This window comes from Zingiber officinale, chromosome 7A (assembly GCF_018446385.1).
Source record: "Zingiber officinale cultivar Zhangliang chromosome 7A, Zo_v1.1, whole genome shotgun sequence".
NCBI lineage: Eukaryota > Viridiplantae > Streptophyta > Magnoliopsida > Zingiberales > Zingiberaceae > Zingiber > Zingiber officinale.
In genome coordinates, this window is record NC_055998.1 from 142,215,768 (window position 1) to 142,236,533 (window position 20,766).

At 40.5% G+C, this 20,766-nt stretch overlaps 4 protein-coding genes across 4 annotated transcripts; 3 read left to right on the plus strand and 1 right to left on the minus strand.

Annotated features, from left to right (window-relative positions):
- Positions 1–869: 869 nt before the first annotated feature.
- Positions 870–2,638, minus strand: LOC122003047 (aspartic proteinase PCS1-like). Its single transcript, XM_042558479.1, has one exon. It carries the CDS (start codon positions 2,445–2,447, stop codon positions 1,128–1,130), a length of 1,320 nt encoding a protein of 439 aa, XP_042414413.1. The 5' UTR covers positions 2,448–2,638; the 3' UTR covers positions 870–1,127.
- Positions 2,639–10,628: 7,990 nt separating this feature from the next.
- On the plus strand, positions 10,629–14,783 carry LOC122003050 (tropinone reductase homolog At5g06060-like). Its single transcript, XM_042558481.1, has 6 exons — positions 10,629–10,754; positions 10,837–11,044; positions 11,741–11,957; positions 12,070–12,176; positions 13,194–13,374; positions 14,615–14,783. Exons 1-6 carry the CDS (start codon positions 10,654–10,656, stop codon positions 14,653–14,655), a joined length of 855 nt encoding a protein of 284 aa, XP_042414415.1. The 5' UTR covers positions 10,629–10,653; the 3' UTR covers positions 14,656–14,783.
- A 15-nt stretch (positions 14,784–14,798) lies between these two features.
- LOC122003046 (probable protein phosphatase 2C 68) lies at positions 14,799–16,464 on the plus strand. Its single transcript, XM_042558478.1, has 4 exons — positions 14,799–15,362; positions 15,452–15,799; positions 15,895–16,000; positions 16,082–16,464. Exons 1-4 carry the CDS (start codon positions 14,814–14,816, stop codon positions 16,390–16,392), a joined length of 1,314 nt encoding a protein of 437 aa, XP_042414412.1. The 5' UTR covers positions 14,799–14,813; the 3' UTR covers positions 16,393–16,464.
- Positions 16,465–18,655: 2,191 nt separating this feature from the next.
- LOC122003051 (uncharacterized monothiol glutaredoxin ycf64-like) lies at positions 18,656–20,766 on the plus strand. The gene is made up of 3 exons (XM_042558482.1): positions 18,656–18,938; positions 19,092–19,361; positions 20,488–20,766. The coding sequence occupies exons 1-3, from the start codon at positions 18,710–18,712 to the stop codon at positions 20,541–20,543; spliced, it is 555 nt and encodes a 184-aa protein (XP_042414416.1). The 5' UTR covers positions 18,656–18,709; the 3' UTR covers positions 20,544–20,766.

The window sequence follows — 20,766 nt, forward strand, 5'->3', positions numbered from 1 at the left end:
ATGTGTGGACATACGAAGATGGACAAAATAAGAAATGAGAGCATTAGAGAGAAAGTCGGAATTGTATCAATTGAAGAAAAACTCCGAGAGACACGTTTAAGATGGTACAGACATATACTTAGATGATCAATAAATGCTCAAGTCAGACTATGTGAAACTATGATAAACGTGCATATCAAACGAAGAAGAGGAAAATAAAAAAAACTTGGTTAGTAACAATAAAACAAGATAAAATTTATTTAAATATAAATGATGATATAATAGGATATAGAGATAAATGACGTAAAAAGATTCATACAACCGATCTCATCTAGTGAGAAAAAACTTGATTGTTATTGTTGTTGTTGCATTATCCTGAAAAATATCGAGAAAGGATCTAATTTTTCCTTAAGCAATACTTGAGTTATCTATTGCTCTACAATTGAGATTTATCTATTACTTTAAATTGTTTAAACAATATAAATTTTCAAATATATATATATATTATGCACGTAGAGGTGACATGAATCGGGATGGTCCATGACAATTGAGGTTGGTGAGGGGATGGACCCGAACTTGGCCAAACTTTTTTTTAATCAAATAATATAAATAAATAAAAAATATTTTAAAATTTATATTATTGTATTGTCAAATTCTATCATCGTGATATTGCAACCAATTTAAATTTTTATTTAAAGGTGCCGATGTTGATCCAAATCCGAATGAAAACAAAATTGAGGTTCACAGACTTTGTAAAATTGTTCAATGAATAATCTATAGTATTTAACGTAATAAAATTTGATTATTATTATTATTATTATTATTATTATTATTGAAATAGGTCTAATCTCACAAAAATTATCCATTGTTCCTGAGGATAAATCTGAAAGTGAGATTAATCCATTCTAAACTAAATATAAGTATCATTTGAGCATAACATATAATGATTCATACGATATTGCTTGTGACAAAACATAGAACCTATTTTAACATCCGTTTGGTCCTTGGGTTTTGATCGACCTATACAAAACGATAAGTCCACTTTGACCTGTACACTATTGACAACATCGAGAAGGAGGTTGGGACATCGAGTCAATTCGACTACGGTCTCATCAAATTGATTCGAATCCAACAGACTGAATTGCTCATCAGACGCCGAGGATTCGGCTCGCCTGGTCGCACTGGGCGGGCGCGAACCCGACCCGGCGGTTCTCCAGGTCGTACTCGACCCAAACGTTCTGTTGATGGTGGTGCCCGATGACGTAGGCGGACATCGGCACCAGGTCGGAGTTGCCGAACGAGAGGCACCAGACGGCGTCGCCGCCGCGTGTCTCCCCCTCAGCGCGGTACAACACCCGTTCCCCTTCCACCGTCACCTCCGCCCCGCCCTGCAGCAGCAGCGCCACGCCTGGAAGCCCTCGTGGCGGCGGCGCCATCGACTTCAGCCGGAAGCACGTGTCCATCGCCCCTTGAAACACGAAGTCCGGCTCACCGAGCGGCGTCAGCCTCCCCTGCGTCTGCCGCAAGAACTCCACCTTCAGCGCCTCGTAGGCCGGGGCGAGCAGGAACGTGAACTGGCTGCCCGAGTCCACCACCGTCTGCCCGGCGCCGGTGTGGTCCGGCACCAGGACCGATTTGGGGATCGGGAGCAGCGCGCCGCCGACGCGGATGCCGTCGAGTTGAACGGAGTAGGCGACGCGGTCAAAGTACGGCAGGGGGAGGGAGATTTGGACCAGGGGAGTGTAGTTGAGCTGCGGGAGGAAGAAGGGAGGCGGCGCCGCCGCGCCGAGAAGGAGCACGCCGGCGGTTTCGCGGTCGGGGATGCAGTAGGAGAACCGGCGAATCGCGCTCTGGGTCACGAAGGAGAGGGATCCCCTGTTCATGCCGAGGATCCCGGCGGCGTCCGAATCGCCGGCGGCCGCGGAGGAGTAAGCGGAGCTTACGCAACCGAACACGGTGGGCGTCGGGCCGGAGCGGCCCACCCGGAAGACGTCGGTGGCGAGCGCGCCCTCGGCGGTGGACGCATCGGCATAAGAGAGGTAAACGCGGCAGGCGCCGGCGTCGCACACGGGCGGCATCGGGAGGTCGCGCCCGCGGTCGCGGCAAGTGGAGGACTCGCAGCGAACGGCGGAGTACGAGGAAGAGCGGCGGGGCTCGAACCTCGCCCCCTCGCTGGCGTTGCAGAGAATCCACGAGAGCTCGCTGCCGGTGTCGAGCACCATGGTCACGTTCTGCGATGGCGTCCCGACGGCAAGCGCCACCGTGAGGCTGACGTTGTGGCGGAACAAGAGTTTGTTCGCCGACGATAAAGGCAGCGCCTTTTGGGCTCTAAGCGGCAGCGCGAGCGAAAAAGGCGCCGCCTTTCCGCCATTAACGGAAGCTCCCCCGACAGAGAAGCCATCAAGAAGAAGAAGCAGCAGCGGCAGTAATAGAACAGAAAGAGGGGAGCTCGAAACAGAGGCGTCCATGGCGCTTGCTTAAATTCGGATCAAAAACTTCGGATTGTGACGGAATCGGAAGAAGAAGAAGGAGGAGGAGGAGGTCGAAGTTGGTGGAGAGTAAGAGGGCGAGGACGAAGAAGCAGTTGTGAAGTTTCCGTGTGATGATCAGAGACAGTGGCGATGTGATTGGCTTTCCATCGTTTGTGGAATTATTGCGTTCTGGTTTCTGTGGCGATAAATATGATCTTTCCACCGCAAAAATTAATGGTCCATTTTGCTTCCATAAAAAAAAATAATAATAATTACAGGAGTAAATCGAGAGTTTAGCGTTGTGTTGTGTTGCTCTTCAGTTCTTACAATTTTTGAGGAAAAAAAAATAAATAGATTTTTGATGAAAAATAAGGGCGAAAATTCAATATCGGGCCCCTATCAAGTCCGATTAGAAATGAGTTTTGATTTATTGAAAACGATCCGAGTACTTTCCCGTTATACTATGAAATGAATTCTGCATTTTTTTCAATAAGATATAGGTGCGAAATAAATGATCACTATTATAAAAATTGATATGGGATAGTATTACAAAAGAACCATAAAATATAAATTTTCCTTTTAACTGTTTTTAATTATCGTTGTTACAAATAACATGAACCTTTAACTATAAATGTCTGGGATGTTAGAATGATAATTATCCTTCTTAATTTATGTGGACGATGGAAAATTTTTATAAAGTTAGACAGGTACCTCAAGATTAATCGACTTAAGTTAAGTTAGAATATCTGATGTCAATTAAAAAAAATATCATTTATTCATTATAGACTCACAAGCAAATGGAGAGGTTTATTCATGGGATAAATTAGGGGTGTAAATGAATCAAACCGTTCGCGAGCGACTCGATCAAAGCTCGACTCGAGCTCGAAGTTGACGGAGCTCGAGCCGAGCTTGATCCGGCTCGTTTAATATTCAAGCTGATCTCGAGCCTGTTTAATACTAGCTCGAAGGCTCGTAGAGCCAATTTGAGCTCGACTAATTTATATTTAATATTTTAAATAATTACTACTTTAGAGTTAAATAATAAGATAAGATGTTTGTGGTTATAATGTTTGATAAGGTTGTTAAATGTTGAAGTGTCAAATCCCAATTTGTGTTTACTTGTTTTTTATATTTAAATTCACTTACTTTCAGCACAAGCTCAAATTCAGAAACTCATTCGAGCCGAGTCTCTTTAATTTTCTTGAGTTCGAATCGACCCAAGCTCGAGCTCGGCTCGATTTATTTGCAACTCTAGGATGGATCGAGGGACTACACCTCGCTCGTTCAACTGTCCTCACGGCCTGACTCAGGCTAGCATGACCCAATTTGTGTTCACTTATTTTTTATATTTAAATTCACTACTTTTAAATCGAATTCGAGCTCAAATTCAGAAACTCGTTCGAGCTGAACTTTTTAATTTTCTTAAGCTCGAGCTGACCGAAGCTCGAGCTCGGCTCGATTCATTTACAGTCCTAGAATGAATCGAGGGACTACACCTCGCTCGTACAACTGTCCTCACGGCCTGACTCAGGCTAGCATGGCCACCAGTGTGGATCCTCTTCGGCTGTAAGTGAAGGTATAGTTTTCTAGACATTTATAAAAATTACTTTGTTTTTATCTTCCTCTTTTATTTGAACTCCCTTTCTCTTTTTATATCTTAGCTTGATCGAGGGTAACACCAGCCCCGATTAACATTCATTGATCTTTAGATCTTGTTTCAATGAGGATGTCTTGTAACCATAAAAAAATAAAATAAAATAAAAAAAACAGAGACCATTACTCATTATAATTATAAAATAATAATAACAAAATATGATTTACCTACTAACCCGGTAAAATATACGTGAAAGTAGGATACTCAATAATTTCATACATTCTGGTAGAACTGTAAATAAGTCGAACCAAGTTGAATTTTAGGGTGTTCAAATTTATTTGATAAGATAATCGAGCCGAGCTTAAAATGAACTAAGTTTTTGAAATGAGTATTCAAGTTTGGTTTGGTTTATTTTTTTATGGGTTTGAGCTTGTTTGAAACTTGGTTTGAGCTATGTTTGTTTAGATGTTATCAAACTCTCAATTCAAGTTTGGCTTGAGCTTGGTTTGTTTAGATGTTATCAAACTCTCAATTCAAGTTTGGCTTAAGCTTGGTTTGTTTAGATGTTATCAAACTCTTAATTTAAGCTTGTTTGATTGTTTGATTGGTTATTAAAATTGATAATTTAAATTTATTTATTTTATTTTATTTTATCTTATCTTATCGTTTATTTATCATATTGAAAAGAATTTTATTAATAAATATGATTCATGAACATTGTTCATAAATATTATTCACGAACGTTAACGAGCTGAACACATATGTGTTCAAACTTGTTTATTTAGCTTAACGAGCTGTTTAAGGTTGTTTGTTTAATTAATCTAATATATATTGAACGAACATAAATAAACTCTTACCAAGTTAAATATTAAATTTATTCACGAACGTTTGATTCATTTACCGTCCTATGTTCTGGAGAGAAACAAATGTGAGCATCAGTCAAATAAAAAAAAAAGACATTTTGAGAAAGGAAAAGCAAAGAAAAATATGTCAAACATAAAGGAAAAGGACTTAAAGTTGAAGAGGATAATACAATAGATAAAAATTGCTTGTGAATAAAAGATTTGCGAATGAAGGAGATACTTTAGAAATTGTTGGGCGATAAAAGAAAACTATTTACTATGGTTTTTTCACGTGCTAAATATTTTTTAAAAATTGTATATCTATTTTTTGAGAGACAAAATAAATTCTTATTTTATTATTAATATTATCATTTCGATAGAATCAGATTCTGTGTTAGGTCAGGGAGCATGAAGAGTATATTCTAATAATAGCTGGTGTCCAAATTAGACTTCATTGCGTTGAAAACCTGTAGTTTGTATTTTATACAAATTTTTGTATTTATTATATTTTTAATTCAGATTTAAATATTATAAAAAATATTTTTTAAAAAATCACCCCTTAATTATTATATAGTTAAATAGGCATTATTCTTGAAAAAAATATAAAAACAACATTCTGATCATAATTTAATTTAACTAAAGTTATACCACTTTAGAATAGATTGGACTAAATTATACTATTTTACACTATCCTAAAATAATTTTGATCAAAATTGTTTTACCTCAAACAATAGTGGAGCCGGGAATTATAATCTAATCAGGAATGTCATAAAATTTGGTTTGAAGAGTTTAGGAGGGATCGAACAATGATAGAAATTACACATGAAAAAAGATTTTGAGCTGATCGGAATTTGATTTGGCGATTTAGAATTGATCAGATGAAACTCTAAACAATTACATATAAAAATAAAATAAAATAAAATAAAAAAAAATCTTCGACTAAAGTCTAGTTAAGATAACACTATCCTTTCCGCAATTAATCTTGAAAGTATATACGGTCTTCTCCCAATTCATCTACCGGGCAGAACTTAACTATTTTAGTATTTTTTTAAAAAAATGCTAATTTTCTGTTTTAAAATTTGATAATTGAATTTGGATAAGTTTTGAATTGTTATATATTAGGTAATCACGTGTATCCACGTATTTTATTTATTTAAATTTGAAATTTTTGTCTACGGATACGGTGTATAAATTATAATACTGGGGTTTGATAAAGTCGGACAGTCAAAACTCAAGGGGACGTGACAGTCAGAAGTCAATAGAACATGATAATCAGAAGTCAAGGGGACGTAATAGTCAGAAGTTAAGGGACGTGACAGTCAGAAGTCAGTGTGACGTGACAGTCGATAGGGAAAGAAGCGGTAGAACCGTCTAACGGCATAAGCGACATGATTCTCGGTCAGATTCTCACAGACCAGGACCTTAGATCTGAGACACCCAGGTCTGAGACATGGTGGGCAGTCGGGGGGATGCCTGACCTGCTCCGGCTGGTTGGGTTTCCACAACTCGGTTATATTCAGGTCTGGACCTCCCAGTAGGCCAACTCCCGACCATCTCGAGCTTCCCCTATTCATACCCGATCAAGACAGAAGGTGCTAAAAATAGAAAGTTCAAAACAATTGGGACTTTTTCGGAGATTGGATGCAGTTACTAATTCATGATCTGGCATGTACAGAATGAAAACTTCATTCTCGATTCTACGAGAATTTTTATGAAACGTTTCATTTGCTTCTCTTCCATGGAAGTTTCATTTTCCCAGAATGTATCCTAATTTTTGGTCTAATTCTTCTTCTGATGATCGATTCAACCTCTGATCAAAAGGATAGACCTTAGTTCTATTTCATCTCTTCAACAAGTTTAGTAATAAGCATAACAACCCTATTGTTCCGAGACAATAAGATCAGGGAATCATAACAGCCTATTAGAGAATAACTATTATATGTCAACGAATATTCCAACGGTCTGTGGTCATCTGCGAATAGAACCTTTTTCCAGCCTACAAAAGGTTGTCACATGTCCTCCATCACCAGACAGGTCCTGACACTCGGTATTCCCTGCACCAGTCAGACTCCAAAGGTATACACTGCCATATAAAAAGTGAGGTCCTCTCCCTTGCGTAAGTACACTCTCTCGCACATTCGCATTTGTCTTCTACTTTTATTTCTTCTTCGTACATTATTTTTCTGGAAAAAAATACCCAACTTAAGCGTCGGAAGGCTTGCTTCGGGGACTTTTTTCTTAGTTGCTAGCCTCTAACGTTCTGTGTTTGTTTGAATATGCGTAGAACTCAGATACCACCAGTTTAATCATCGTCGTCCGTCAGTACCATGTGGGGGTTCGTTCTTGTAGATGCATACGTGAAAGATATCCTAATCGCCTCTTCATTAATACCAACAATAATTCATCCGGTCTTCATCTGACTCATATATTTCAGACAGGATCATCTACTTTAAAGTCAATTTATTGTATACAATAAAGAATAAAAATTAGAAGAGAATATTCAATCGTGTTCAAATAGTAATCATTTAATAGAATTTAAATCATCATGTAACATCATAGTATGAACATAGAGACCCGTATTTGAATATGGCACCTATTAATTTATTTATTGTGCCCAAATTAATTGAAAATTTAATGTTCAAATTTTGAGTTAGGAACATCATTAGTTGCCCCTTAGCTATGACTTTCGATAAAGGATATTTTTGTTGGATTAGGTCGACCTTTAATTCGTAATTTAATCGGTTTAATCGATTTGAACTAGTCAAATCGAGTGCAGTCCAGCACTAAAGAACAACAAGAAGAGTAACTGTGCCTTTGTCTTTAATGGATTTCGAGGAGTGAAACAGTAGCATGACTCATGCTAAACCCTAGTTGGGTCCACATGCAATCTTTGAGTATGTTAAATTATCATCATCGACATCTTGTGAAGAAAGAAAGGCCACCTTATGACAATTGAAGTCGATTCGAGATTCCTCTACTATCTCACCTTATGTTTGATTTTTATCTACACCTTAGCTCAACTTTGTTTTTGAAAACTCTTAAGATTTTGTTTATTTCAGATGATAGATCATTGGATGGCCGAAAAGATTCGGAACAAACATCGAAATCGGGCCTCTAGTAACGAAAGAATGCGCCTTCCCTCTCGTTTCCTCTCCGCGTATCGTTCGGTGTTTACTCACCCTACATTCCTCATTTAAAACAGTAGAATGGAAGCTCTCTAAATTGAGAGATAGATACACCAAATGTATTGCAGCTGTCTCTTTGTGGAAACATCCAATTAAATGGGGATTAAGACCACAAGGAAAACGCCAAGTGATGTCAATTATTACACCTTTCTTTCTATTCGAAAGTGAGATTAACTACACTAATCATTCTCAATAATACTATACTTAGATATACTGAAAATTTTAATCTTACTAAAGTAATTATATGCGGGGAGATTTTATATATATTTATTAATGTGAAAATTTAATAGTAAGATAATTATTAAGATAGAAGATGATAAATTATCTATAATTAAAAGGATAATTATATAAAAGGATGAAAGCGTTGGTAAAGATATTTTATATAGGATATAAGTAAGATGGTTAAAATGGATTTGAATGTTAAATATTTAAAAAAATTTATGTAAATGTAAATGAGAGAATATATAAGTTAGTTTGATGGAGTCGGTTTGACTTTCGATGTTTAGGTCAAGCGATTGGATCGAACGGTCAGTAGGTGAAGAGGCAAGTCATTTCGGTGGACATGTGTGCGCATTGCATCCACATAGAGAAACATACAAATCATTCAAGCTTTTGAAGTGAAAGGACAAGAACTTTATCCAAACTTTAGACTTTGCTTCTTCTTCCTATTAAATCATGTTTTTAAAAATTAAATAAACATAATTTTATTCGATACAATTCTAGTAAATGTGTAAAGTGAAAAGTTTCAATGATGTAATTTTTATTTTTAAATAATTTAAATTAAAATAAAAGTTGCCCTAAACTTAAAAGAGTGCCCGTGACAAAGTGATGACAAAGTTAGAGTATTCCTTTACATGTGACATTGTACTATCTCCCAAGGTGATTTATATTATATATATTTTTAATTTTTTTATCTTTTTTTGTAAATAGTAATTTATCTTGTGAATTAATTATTTTTAGTCAAATTGTATCGTATTATGGGATTGTCATGGTGTTGATACTCAGCAAGATGATTAATTTAGGTGTCGTTTCATAATAATCGTGTTAAATGATCCGATAATAAAGACGGAGAATTCTCATTGGCGGAAGGTCAACGACACGTGGAGGTCAAAGGTCAAGAGATTCAACCCTGAGATCGGCCGACCGACTGTCCGGATGAAGCGGACTGACCGACCGGGCGATACAGACTGACCGGCCACGAATCTCCCGAACCGAAGGAAGACAACCCGACTGGGGGTCGGGTTTCCGATGCTCAAGGTAAAAAGGTTCAAGTCCCAAGCGGGATGTCCGTTCAACCGGTACACAAGGCAACACAGACGGGAGCAGTATCATCCGAGCACACGACCGATACAGAAGTTATATATCTGTCGAGCGGCCGACCCGCTCGGCCCTGGAACAGACAGGGAAAGTAAAAGGACAAAGGAGACAGGGGATAATATCATCCTCGAGACGTCTGCCGCCGACAAGCAGCAGAGTTGGCGGCCGAGCCGTACACAGGATCATACGGCTGAAACTTCCACCGTCACATCCGGGATATGCTTGGATGGTTGCGGAATGACGCCAGAGGTACTTTTCTAACAAAGGCTTGTTAAGGTATGTTTGGGGAAGTGTGCACGTATAGAGAAGCGTGCCCGCGCCTCCCCCTGGTCCTATATAAGGACCCCCAGACGTTGACGAAGGTATACGCATATTTCTACTGTAGCCTCATTACGCTGCCTCTCTCGTTGCCTGACTTGAGCGTCGGAGGGCCGTCGTCGGGAAACCCCTCCTGGCTCGACTTCTTTGCAGGTTCGTCAGAGAGCTACACCACCAGTCGGAGACAGTGAAGTGTGCCACGTCCAAGCGTCCGTCAACTCAATGTTCGGACAGGATCATGTTTGTTGATATGTTCAAGTATATCGTTCCTAAATCATGATTCATGAATGATATGATGGGTAGGCTGTTGGTGGTTGGACTCGTAAACGAAGTGGAGAGGAAGCTTATTTTTAGGAGTCGCGTAGTGGGTTGTTTGTTTTTCCTAGTGATAGCTTTGCAACTTTCATGATCAAAATTATTGAGTGTAGTAGAAGAGTAGCTTCTCATGAAACTTTTTCATTTGCTCCTTAAAAATATCATAATTCTAAGGAAATATTTATTCCGCCCCCTAAATCTTAAACAATGTAGTAGTTTGAGTCGAGCTAGGAATGACCTATTAAAATTTAGGTCGTGTTGAGTTAACCTAGCTCATGGGCTGAGTTGAACAAGAGTGATTCGATATGTGGGTTGAGCTAGGCATCACTCTTTCCCTAGGGCATGATGTTAAGTTTACTATGGTCCAACCTAAAAATATATATTTTTGTTTATACAATTGATTATATTTTTTATTTTCCTATTTTTGTGATTTTTTAAACATTTTAAATATATTTTTATATTTAAAAATAAAGCCCGCCTGAACTTGGGCTGAACCGGACCCGGTCCAGTCTGTCTCGTCATGATACGAAAACGGGCCGACAGGGTGGTGGCTGTTACCGGCACGGCGGTCGGCCCGTTCGCTACAGAAGCGAAAGCAGAGAGCCACATGGCCCACATCCGTCGACCTAGCGATGGGAGAAGTCACGGGCGGCGCCGGCGCTAGCCTTGCGGCGGCGAGATGGACTCTCCAAGGCACCACAGCTCTCGTCACCGGAGGAACCAGAGGCATCGGGTGCGTCTCCTCCTCTCCTTCTTCTCTTCCTAGTCGCATACCTCCCTCTTTTCCACTTCCTGACTCACGCTCGGTCCAAAAGGCACTCCGTGGTGGAGGAATTAGCGAGATTGGGGGCGTCGGTGTACACTTGCTCCCGCAAGGAGGACGAGCTCGCCCAGTGCTTGAGCAAATGGGCGGCCCTAGGGTTCCGCGTCACTGGTTCCGTCTGCGATCTCTCCGTCAGGGAGCAGAGAGAGCGTTTGATCCGGGACGTCTCTGCTGCCTTCGACGGAAAGCTCAACATCCTTGTAAGTGCCTGTAACGTCCCAATTGCTAGTGCATTCCTAAATGGGAAATTAGGGTTGATCAGTAACACACGAATAATATCTATTTCATTGCCAACAAAATTAGGATGAAACCCCATTCACCACACATTTGGTGAAAGAATAGAGATTTTGTATAAAACTGTAGTATCTAGGGAGACATGATACTTGATTACACTAAACCGTAACAGCTGATAATACATTTAATACTGAAGTACATTGTAAAACACTAAACAACAAAGTGTGGCATTGGTAATGCTGAATCATGAATCATCACACTCGGTTATATAAAACTTTGGCATTTGGTCACTCTTATCAAAACACCAATCAGTAAATCATGACACCTATAACATTGAACTGTATAACCTATTTACATGAAACCGTAGTACTAGTCATTGTCGGTAAAGTACTAAACAAAAAATCGTTACATATTAACAATTTTGACACTTTGTCGCACTAAACTGTAGCACCACACCATATTAAACTGTGATACATGCTTGCTATTGGGAAAATAACTACTGAAACATACCATGTCACTTGATAATACTGAGATGTGATATCCGAAATATAAAACAGGAGTATTCTTGATAATTTGGATGTGTCAGGCTTCATCCTAGTTTTGTTATACTCTTACTGCTTTCTCTAAACCGGAAATTTAGAGCTTGATTTTTAAATATAAAGGTAAACAATGCTGGAACAAATGTAAGGAATCCAACGGTTGACTATAGTGCAGAGGAATTCTCATTGATCATGGCTACAAACCTTGACTCAGCTTACCATCTTTGCCAAATTGCACATCCTCTTCTTAAAGCATCTGGAGTAGGAAGTATAGTGTTCATTTCCTCTGTTGGTGGGGTGGTAGCGATAAATACTGGCTCCATTTATGCAGCAACCAAAGGTAACAATGGTGGATACTTCTATGGATCCATTATTCCCATCTGTGACAGAACAAAGTTTATTTTTATATCTTAGAGGATTTTTGTATCACTATGTTTCTATGTTTCTGTTAGGTGCAATAAATCAAATTACAAAAAACTTGGCCTGTGAGTGGGCAAAAGATAACATTAGAGTCAATGCTGTTGCACCATGGTACATCAAGACTTCAATGGTGGAACATGTAAATTCTTATCTTATCATATTTCCAGTTATTGTGCTTTGAAGATGTTCCAAATTAGCTTCGTTGATACTTCTACTACATTTGATTTTGAGCACTAGTCAGAATTAGTATAATTGGATGCATATGAAAACCTCGAGTTCCTTGCTCTTCCTTTACGTACCTCATCAGTGTTGTAGCTTGTTTAACTGTATCGTTTTCAAAGTAAAGAGTACTAGAGTATGAAAGACACTATTGCCACTGTATTCTCATGAATGGCTTGATCACTTCATGAGTACACAAGGCTCCCCAAAGAAAAGAAAATGAGGGATAGATTTTCTATTTAAGTTGTGTGATTGTTAGGATATCCGTTTTTAACCCCTTCCATGCTCCCCTTTGGGATGATCGATGTTATAATGGATCAGTTATTACTGTGCTCCTTGTTCATGCAATGGGTTAGAGGGCAAGGGAGACATGTACTAAATGCATTGAATCCTGATTAGTTAGAGGCCATTAGTAGGGTATCCGTGAATTTTTTGTTTTACCTATTCATACCCTGGATGCTACATCCAAATAATGTTTATTCTTTACCCGTTATTCCTACTTAGTATTCTGCTCTTGCCCATTCTATTACTATATTATTCAAGTTTATTTGATAAGATAATTGAGCTAAGTCAAATCGTGTCTGAAATGAATCGAAATGGTTATTCAAGTTTAAGTATTGTTCATTTAAATATTATCGATCTCTCAATTCAAATTCAAATTTGTTTCATTGCTTGAAACATATATATTTTTAAACTCGTTTAGTTGGTTAGTGAATTTGATTTTGTGAGTTTATAATATTGTTCAATAATAGTTCACAATCTTTGTTAATGACCTCAACTTCATTTACTGCCTTGTATATAGTTTGGTAGACACGATAAGTTATTCACCAGTGCAGTGAATACGTTTGCCTATCATTTGGTATTCATTTTGAAGTTTGTAACGATATTCTCGCCAGGGCACCACTGACAACCTGACCTCTTCTTCTTCTCTTTGCAGCTTCTCGCCGACAAAGATTTCGTCCAAAGGATAGTCGATCGAACGCCACTGGGACGAGTCGGAGAGCCGGAGGAAGTTTCATCCCTGGTGGCCTACCTCTGCCTGCCTGCTGCTTCATTCATAACTGGGCAGATAATCTCCGTCGACGGAGGAATGACCGTGAACGGCGCTTTTTACACAGGTCACTGACGATTGACTTCGATCTTTTTAATTGCCTCTCAGTTCCGTTTTTATTTGAATCAAACTATTTAACTCCTCCATTCGTCATGCATGTTAAGAATAATCAGTTTATTACAATGAGATCTAGAATTTGAATCTCAGTAAAATTGAGATAAATATCTTCTATATATATTAGTCATTATTTCAAAAGTTAACGGAAACGTTAAGAGTTGGGATGAGCATATTTATTTTTTACCATCATATTCAGAAGAACCAGTGAACCGGTAGCTCAACCAATATTTTAGTTGGACTTGGAACTGGTCAAAGTAGACGGGTCAGGATTAACTCGATGCATGATTGATGATGTCATAATTTGTATAAATAAATAAATAAATAAATATATATTTTAAACGGATGTTGTTTTAATTTTTATCTATTTAAAATTATTATTTTGTGTATAATATTTATTATATTATACTATAAAATAATATTTTAAATTTATAAATGTGGAACCGTCACATCAGCGGTTTCCTAGAGCCGGTTCTACGGATATGGAGGGAGATAAAAATAATATTATTTTAAATTTATGTATCCATTTTGTGTTGTCAGCTTAACGACAGGTGCCCCTTTTTAATTATGTCATCTAGTCAATATTTAAGGTTTGTTGACCTGCATTAATGACACATACCCCGCACTAAGCCCATACTGGACTTTTATCCAGTCAACCAGTCATCCATGCTGACACGCCCACGGCTTTAGGAGTTTGATAAATCAATCAATAATTAAACGCTGTGCCAGCTAAACACGTACCATTCCAAGCTCACTAATCACGTCTGAGTGACCGCCATGTCAGACACGTGGCTCCAAACCTTCTTCGCACCTTCCTTTCCACGCACGCCTCATAGCACATTTTAAAAATTTATTTCCTTAACAATTTAATTTTTGTTAAAATATTATTATTAAAATATTTCGATATTATTTAAGATATTTTAAAATGCCTGCGGTGGAACACGTAAGGTATCCCTGATTGGAAGCCTCCAACGCTAAGAAAACCACTCTACGGCGACTGCTTCCGGTGTCGCCTGTTTTCTCCGGCACGTGGCCGTCGTGGAGAACACGGGAATTAATCGCATAGATAAAGCGGAATGATTGACAAAACTTCACTTGGGCCCTCCTAGGATTTTAGTGACTTTTTTCTACTCGCCCTGTTTGTTTCAAATATTATAGTATTACTGGTCGAAACGTGATATTTTGCGTGGCAGATCCAGGACTAAGCTGTGTATTCAGAAATATTTTGGAGTAACTAGAAAAAGGTGATAGAATGTGGGGCAGAATGAAATTTTGTACGGGAGATACGATAAGATACGATTTTCGTGGCGGGCGCCACGCGTCCTGAGTGGTGGACGGTCACGATGAGCGGCGCCTCTGCTGATGTCGATTACAACTGTACCTCGTCGAGTCATGGCGGTCCCCGGGCGGGCGATGGCGACGCGCGGGCAGGGGCATCGTCGAGTCATCTGCCCGCGGCAGGGTCCTTCTGTTGCCCGCCTTGCCCCTCCCTCTCCATTTATGAGGCGTCGCCGTGTCCAGTTCTCTCCCGGCTCCTCTGTAGCTCTGGATCTGGAGATGGCGGAGATCTGCTGCGACGTGGCGGTGGCCGAGGTGGCGAAGGAGGCGTCGGTGGCCTCCCGCGAGGCCGTATCGCGCCTTGAGAGGCGGCGCCGGATGGGGATTCGACGGTTCAGGCTCGTCGCCGATGCCGGGGATCAGACTGCGGAAGCGGGGCGAAAGAGGCGGCGGTTGAGTTGCTCTGGGGAGGTGGCGGTGGGGGAGACGAGACTGAGTTTGGAGCCACCGCGCATGGGGATCGAGCGGCCGGCGTTCGGGGTGGTGTCGATTTGCGGACGGAGTAGAGATATGGAGGACGCCTTCTCCGTCCGCCCTGATTTTGATCGGACGGGGCCGACTCACCATTTCTTCGGCGTCTACGATGGCCATGGCTGCTCCCATGTGAGATCCATCGCTTATTCTATGTGCTTGTGTTTTTCTTTTCCGTCTGAGAAATTTAGGGCTTACCGATCTGATGTTTCTGTTCGAAGGTGGCCGGTCTGTGCCGAGATCGGATGCACGAACTGGTGGAAGAGGAGATGTTGAGGCTGGGACCTGGATCGCCACCCTCGGAGGCGTGGACGGGGTTGATGAAGCGGAGCTTCTCGCTTATGGACTCGTTGGCGGTCGCGCGGCGACTTGAAGCCGCTGGCGTCGGCTCCAACCGTGCGAACCCTCGCTGCCGCTGCGAGCTCCAGACCCTGAAATGCGACACTGTCGGGTCTACTGCCGTCGTCGCTGTCGTGGGGCTTTCAAATATCGTTGTGGCCAACTGCGGTGACTCGCGCGCCGTTCTTTGCCGCGGAGGCGCACCTATCCCGCTCTCCTCCGATCACAAGGTCACGATAAACCACAGGAAATCGTAGCATCCTCTGCAGATTAAAGTCTCTGTATCGGCGACTGAATCTTTTTCCCTTCTTTCTGGTTCTTGCAGCCAGACAGGCCGGATGAGCTCAGCCGGATCGAGGCTGCCGGCGGCCGCGTCATCTACTGGCAAGGCGCTCGAGTTCTCGGCGTGCTCGCCATGTCTCGAGCCATAGGTAAGCTTCGCCAGCTGTCCGGCGAACCTCAATCTTCTCACCCATCCTCAAAAATTAAACCTTTTTCTTCGATGTGGACAGGCGACGGCTATTTAAAGCCCTACGTGACGTCGGAGCCGGAGGTGACGGTGACGGAGCGGAGCGAAGCGGACGAGTTCCTCCTCCTCGGCAGCGACGGACTGTGGGACGTGATGACCAACGAGATGGCCTGCGACGTGGTCCGCACGTGCTTCGACCGGGCGAAGGCGCTGAACAGCGACAAGGCGTGCTCAGATGCGGCAACGCTGCTGGCAAAGCTGGCGCTCGCAAGGCACAGCGCTGACAACGTCACTGTCGTCGTCGTCGACCTGAGAAAGCCAGCGAAATCGCTACAAGAATCAACATGTAACTAGATTTCTTCTCTTTATGTATCATTTAACTGCCTAAATATCCAAATGAAGATCATGTGATATGAGATTTTCTTTGATCGATTTCGATTTTTCGATCATATTTTCTGTAATTTCTTTCCCTTTTTTCTGCCAAGAATCCGATTCTGCCTGCCAACTTCTTGTAGTATGGCAGCAGCATAACTGTAATCCCTTTTCGATAGTTTTCTCGACAAAAATTATCATCAGCTCCACGTTTCCCTTTTTCTCAAAGTGTTCTTCGTCCAAGGAGGAATTGTCTCCGATCTCGACGCCTCGATGAGGTCAACTTGACTACACACCTCCTGGATCATATCTCGCGTTCAGGGTTCAGGGCGCGTCTGAACCTTCTCCAAGTTCCTGCGGTAGACCCGATCGTCGCTGAAGTTATAAAGGCCGCGGAGGCGCACGGGTGAGATGGCGACGTTGGAGAGCGGGGCGCCCGGCACCCTGCCGAACTCGGGCGGATCCCACTGGTGCTGCTTCCAGGTAGAGTACTGGGCCGGGTGCATCTGGCGCTCCGAGACGAGCACAGTCGGCACGAACTCTCTCCTCGCCGCGCGGAAGCCGCAGATCAGCGGTGGAGACTCGTAGGAGAAGTCGATATTGTCGTCATAGTCCGCCTCTTCGTCTTCCTCCCAGGCGGCGGTGGGTTCTTCCCCTCGTATTTTTCTTTGGGGCACGCCGCCGCGTTATCGTGGTTGGGGGCTGGAGCGTCGGTGGTTTCAGCGGATTTCTTTCTCTGGCCTCCGAGAGTGGGGTGTGGGTTGGGGGGCGTCGGTGTCGGCGGCTCCGTTTCCGGAATCCGGCGTTGGCGATGAGCGAGGCACTGAAGGCGGAGGTGGGATTCCTCGAAGGCGGTGTGGGAAGGGTGATTGTCAAGAGGATGTGGAGGGAGCTGTTGGGATTCCTCCAAGTCCTCACCGGAGACGGGAAGGCGAAGGCATTGGTGGTGATCGAGTGGAAGGCGCCGGCCATTGCGTTATCCACACGAGCACGCGAGCTGAGACGCGATTCGCGAGTTGGCACGTGTGCTGTCACGCGAGTTAGGAGGTTGAATCCGTAATTTACCTGCTGTGGGATGCGATGGTAATTAACGGACGGGAATTTGAACGTTTGATTCTCACACTCGGTTAGGGCATCTCCGTTAAAGGTGTTTATCTTTTATAGCGTTTAATATACCCCTTCAGTTCAAAAAAAATAAAAAATAAAATATATATATATATATATATATATATATATATATATATATATATATATATATATATATATATATATATATTATTTTTTATAATTAAAAAACTTCCTATAAAAGTTTTTAGATTTATTATTATTTTTTAATAATCATTAATTATTTGTCTTACTGTTAATTGGGTTAAAAGAATATATTTGAAAATTTATCACCGTTAAATTATAAATCTCAAATTTTACCTATTAGAGTTTTTTAAAAAAATCTTCATTTCACTCATCTTTTTACAAATTTCACCTTGGAGATCCTCTGAACTTTATCAGAATTTATAGTCTTTAATCTTCATTTTTTTTACCCTACCTTATCAATTTTTTTACATCATTAATTACGACCTCATCCATATTATTATTAATTTTGAATTAAAAATAACAGGTTTGAAAATTCACTATAATTGTTAAATTATAAATTTCAAATTTTACATCTATAATAATGATAAAAAAAAAATTTCTTAAGCCTTTGTTTTTATAAAACACTTTAAAAACCTTCAAGATGTCCTAAATACTTAACATTTGAATCATTCAGGCTGCTGAATGTACAGTAGGGATTTTCTGATTCATAAATTATGGATCAAGGATGATCCTTTATATGAGGATTCTTGATAGGAATTTTCTGATCCATAAATTATGGATCAAGGATGATCCTTTATATGAGGATTCTTGATAGGAATTTTCTGATCCATAAATTATGGATCAAGGATGATCTCTTATATGAGGACCCTTGATAGGTATAGATTATATTTTTAAATACATTAAGACTCATCCAAATTAAAAATCTAAAAGATAAATCATCTCCTTAGTGTATTAGGTCGTCCGGTCTCGTTTGTTTTTCAGATTTATTTGATAGTTAATAAAAAAATTCCTGTGGGAAGTGAACGAAAGATAAAAAGATACTCTGACACTTTATAAAAAAAAATCTGTAATTTATTTAAATTTTGGCTGGTAAATTACAAGAGCAAGCAAATTCTGAGGTTCACAATGTAATTTACTGTTTATTTAACTACCATGTGTTGCTACAATCTTCCCTCGACTACGTGTCTCCTACGCCGTTTCAACGACGATGGCCTCGCTGACCGCCGCTGCCGTCGCTTCTGCCGCCGTATTCTCTCCTACTCCTCCCAATTCCTTCCTCGGCCCTCTTCCTTTCCGGTCATCTTACGCAGTCACGAGTTCCCTCTCGGTCACTCGCCGTCTCCCGCACAATCGGAGCGACTTCACTCTGATCGCCCAGCGGCGGTGGATGAGGCCGAAGGCCCCGGGTCCGTATCTCTCCGTGAGGTGCTCCTCCGGTAAGATCCCTCTCCTACGATCTCCTCTTCTCCGCCGATCGTACATCTTCTTCTTCATTCTCCCCCGTTTTTTTTTTCAGATCGAATTAGGGTTCGAGTATGTTCTGTTCCTATTTTTGAGATTACATTTTTTTACGATTGATTCTGCCTCAGCTTTGAGTCCGGAGCTGAAATCGACAATCGATAAGGTTGTGCAATCGCAAAAGGTGGTGCTCTTTATGAAGGGAACCAAAGAATTCCCTCAGTGTGGCTTCTCGGACACTGTGGTGCAGGTGTTGAACTCCCTAAACGTGCCTTTTGAGGCGCTGAACATACTTGAGAACGAAGTGCTACGCCAGGGAATGAAGGAGTACTCAAATTGGCCTACTTTTCCCCAACTCTACATCGACGGAGAGTTCTTTGGTGGCTGCGAGATCGTCGTCGGTAAGACTCGATTCAATGAACTTGAGAACTTGTTGATTTCAGAGTGAATAAAATTCTTACCATGATCGTATTATAAACACATTTAAGGGATAATCAGACAGTTTAGTGATCGCACTAATCAATTAAGAGATCATTCATTATAAACAAAGAATTAGGAAGTTTCATTCTTTTAGAATTTAGTAGTGATGACTGGTTGAGCTACACAATTTGAGACAAGCATCCTTGTCGTGGAACCGAGATTAGAGTTTTGTACTGATGGTTTGTCTCTCTTATTTGGGATTGAAAGAATTTTATCTTATCTAGTTCTAAACAAGGCAATTCAATTCTTCTCTTATTTTGTAGATGTTCATACCATTGGTTATTTTTTTTCATTTTATTATCTATTGAAGTTGCACATGATAATTTTCGAATACTAGAATCTTTTTGTTTAATCATTTTTTGCAATTCCATATATCTCCATCTTAGAATTCTTGTCTTTGGTGCATTAAATTTATATGTTGTTATAGTTAGTAATCGTTTTAGAATTTCATAGTGAAGACTGGTTGAGCTACACAATTTGAAACAATGGATCCTTTTTGTGGAACCGATATCATAGTTTTATACTGATGGTTTGCCTCTCCTATTTGCGATTGAAAGAATTTTATCTTATCTAGTTCTAAACATGGCAATTCAACTCTTCTCTTATTTTGAAGATGTTCATACCATCTTTGTTTTTTTCCTTCATTTTATTATCTATTAAAGCTGCACATGATAATTTTCAAATACTAGAACCTTTTTGTTTTATCATTTCTGGCAACTCCATATATCTCCATCTTAGAATTCTCGTCTTTGCTACATTAAATTTATATGTCTTCATATGTTAGTAATCATTGTAGAACAAAATGAACATTAGTTGACTTTAACCTAGTTAAGGACAAGAGAGTGTACTAAAACTAGAAAGCTCTTAAGGATAGTCGCATTAGACATTCGGTGGTTGACCCGAGTGTCGTCACAAGTGAATCATCATTTCGGGGTGCGTTAAATTAAATTTCAACCCCACTTCAACATACTGAATTCATCTTCAAACTTTTATAGGCTCTCTCTCTCTCTCTTTTAGTTGCTAATATTTTGGCACCTCCTGTAACAGAATCTTACAAGGTCGGGCAACTGCAAGAGGTATTAGAGAAAGCTTTGCAATCTTGATGTCTGTCTATCAAGTTAAAGATACATTTCATACCCTGTTTTGCGCTTGAGTTTAGGTTTTGTCTCCAAAAAATGAATATTTCTTTGCCATCGTCGAGTATTACTTGTCTTAATGTAATATCAGTTTACCGGATCATTTTATGTTTGTATCTATTACAATTGTGTGTTCTATGTGACAATCATAAAGCAGTGAGCTATACGAAAACACTATATTTGGTTTGTA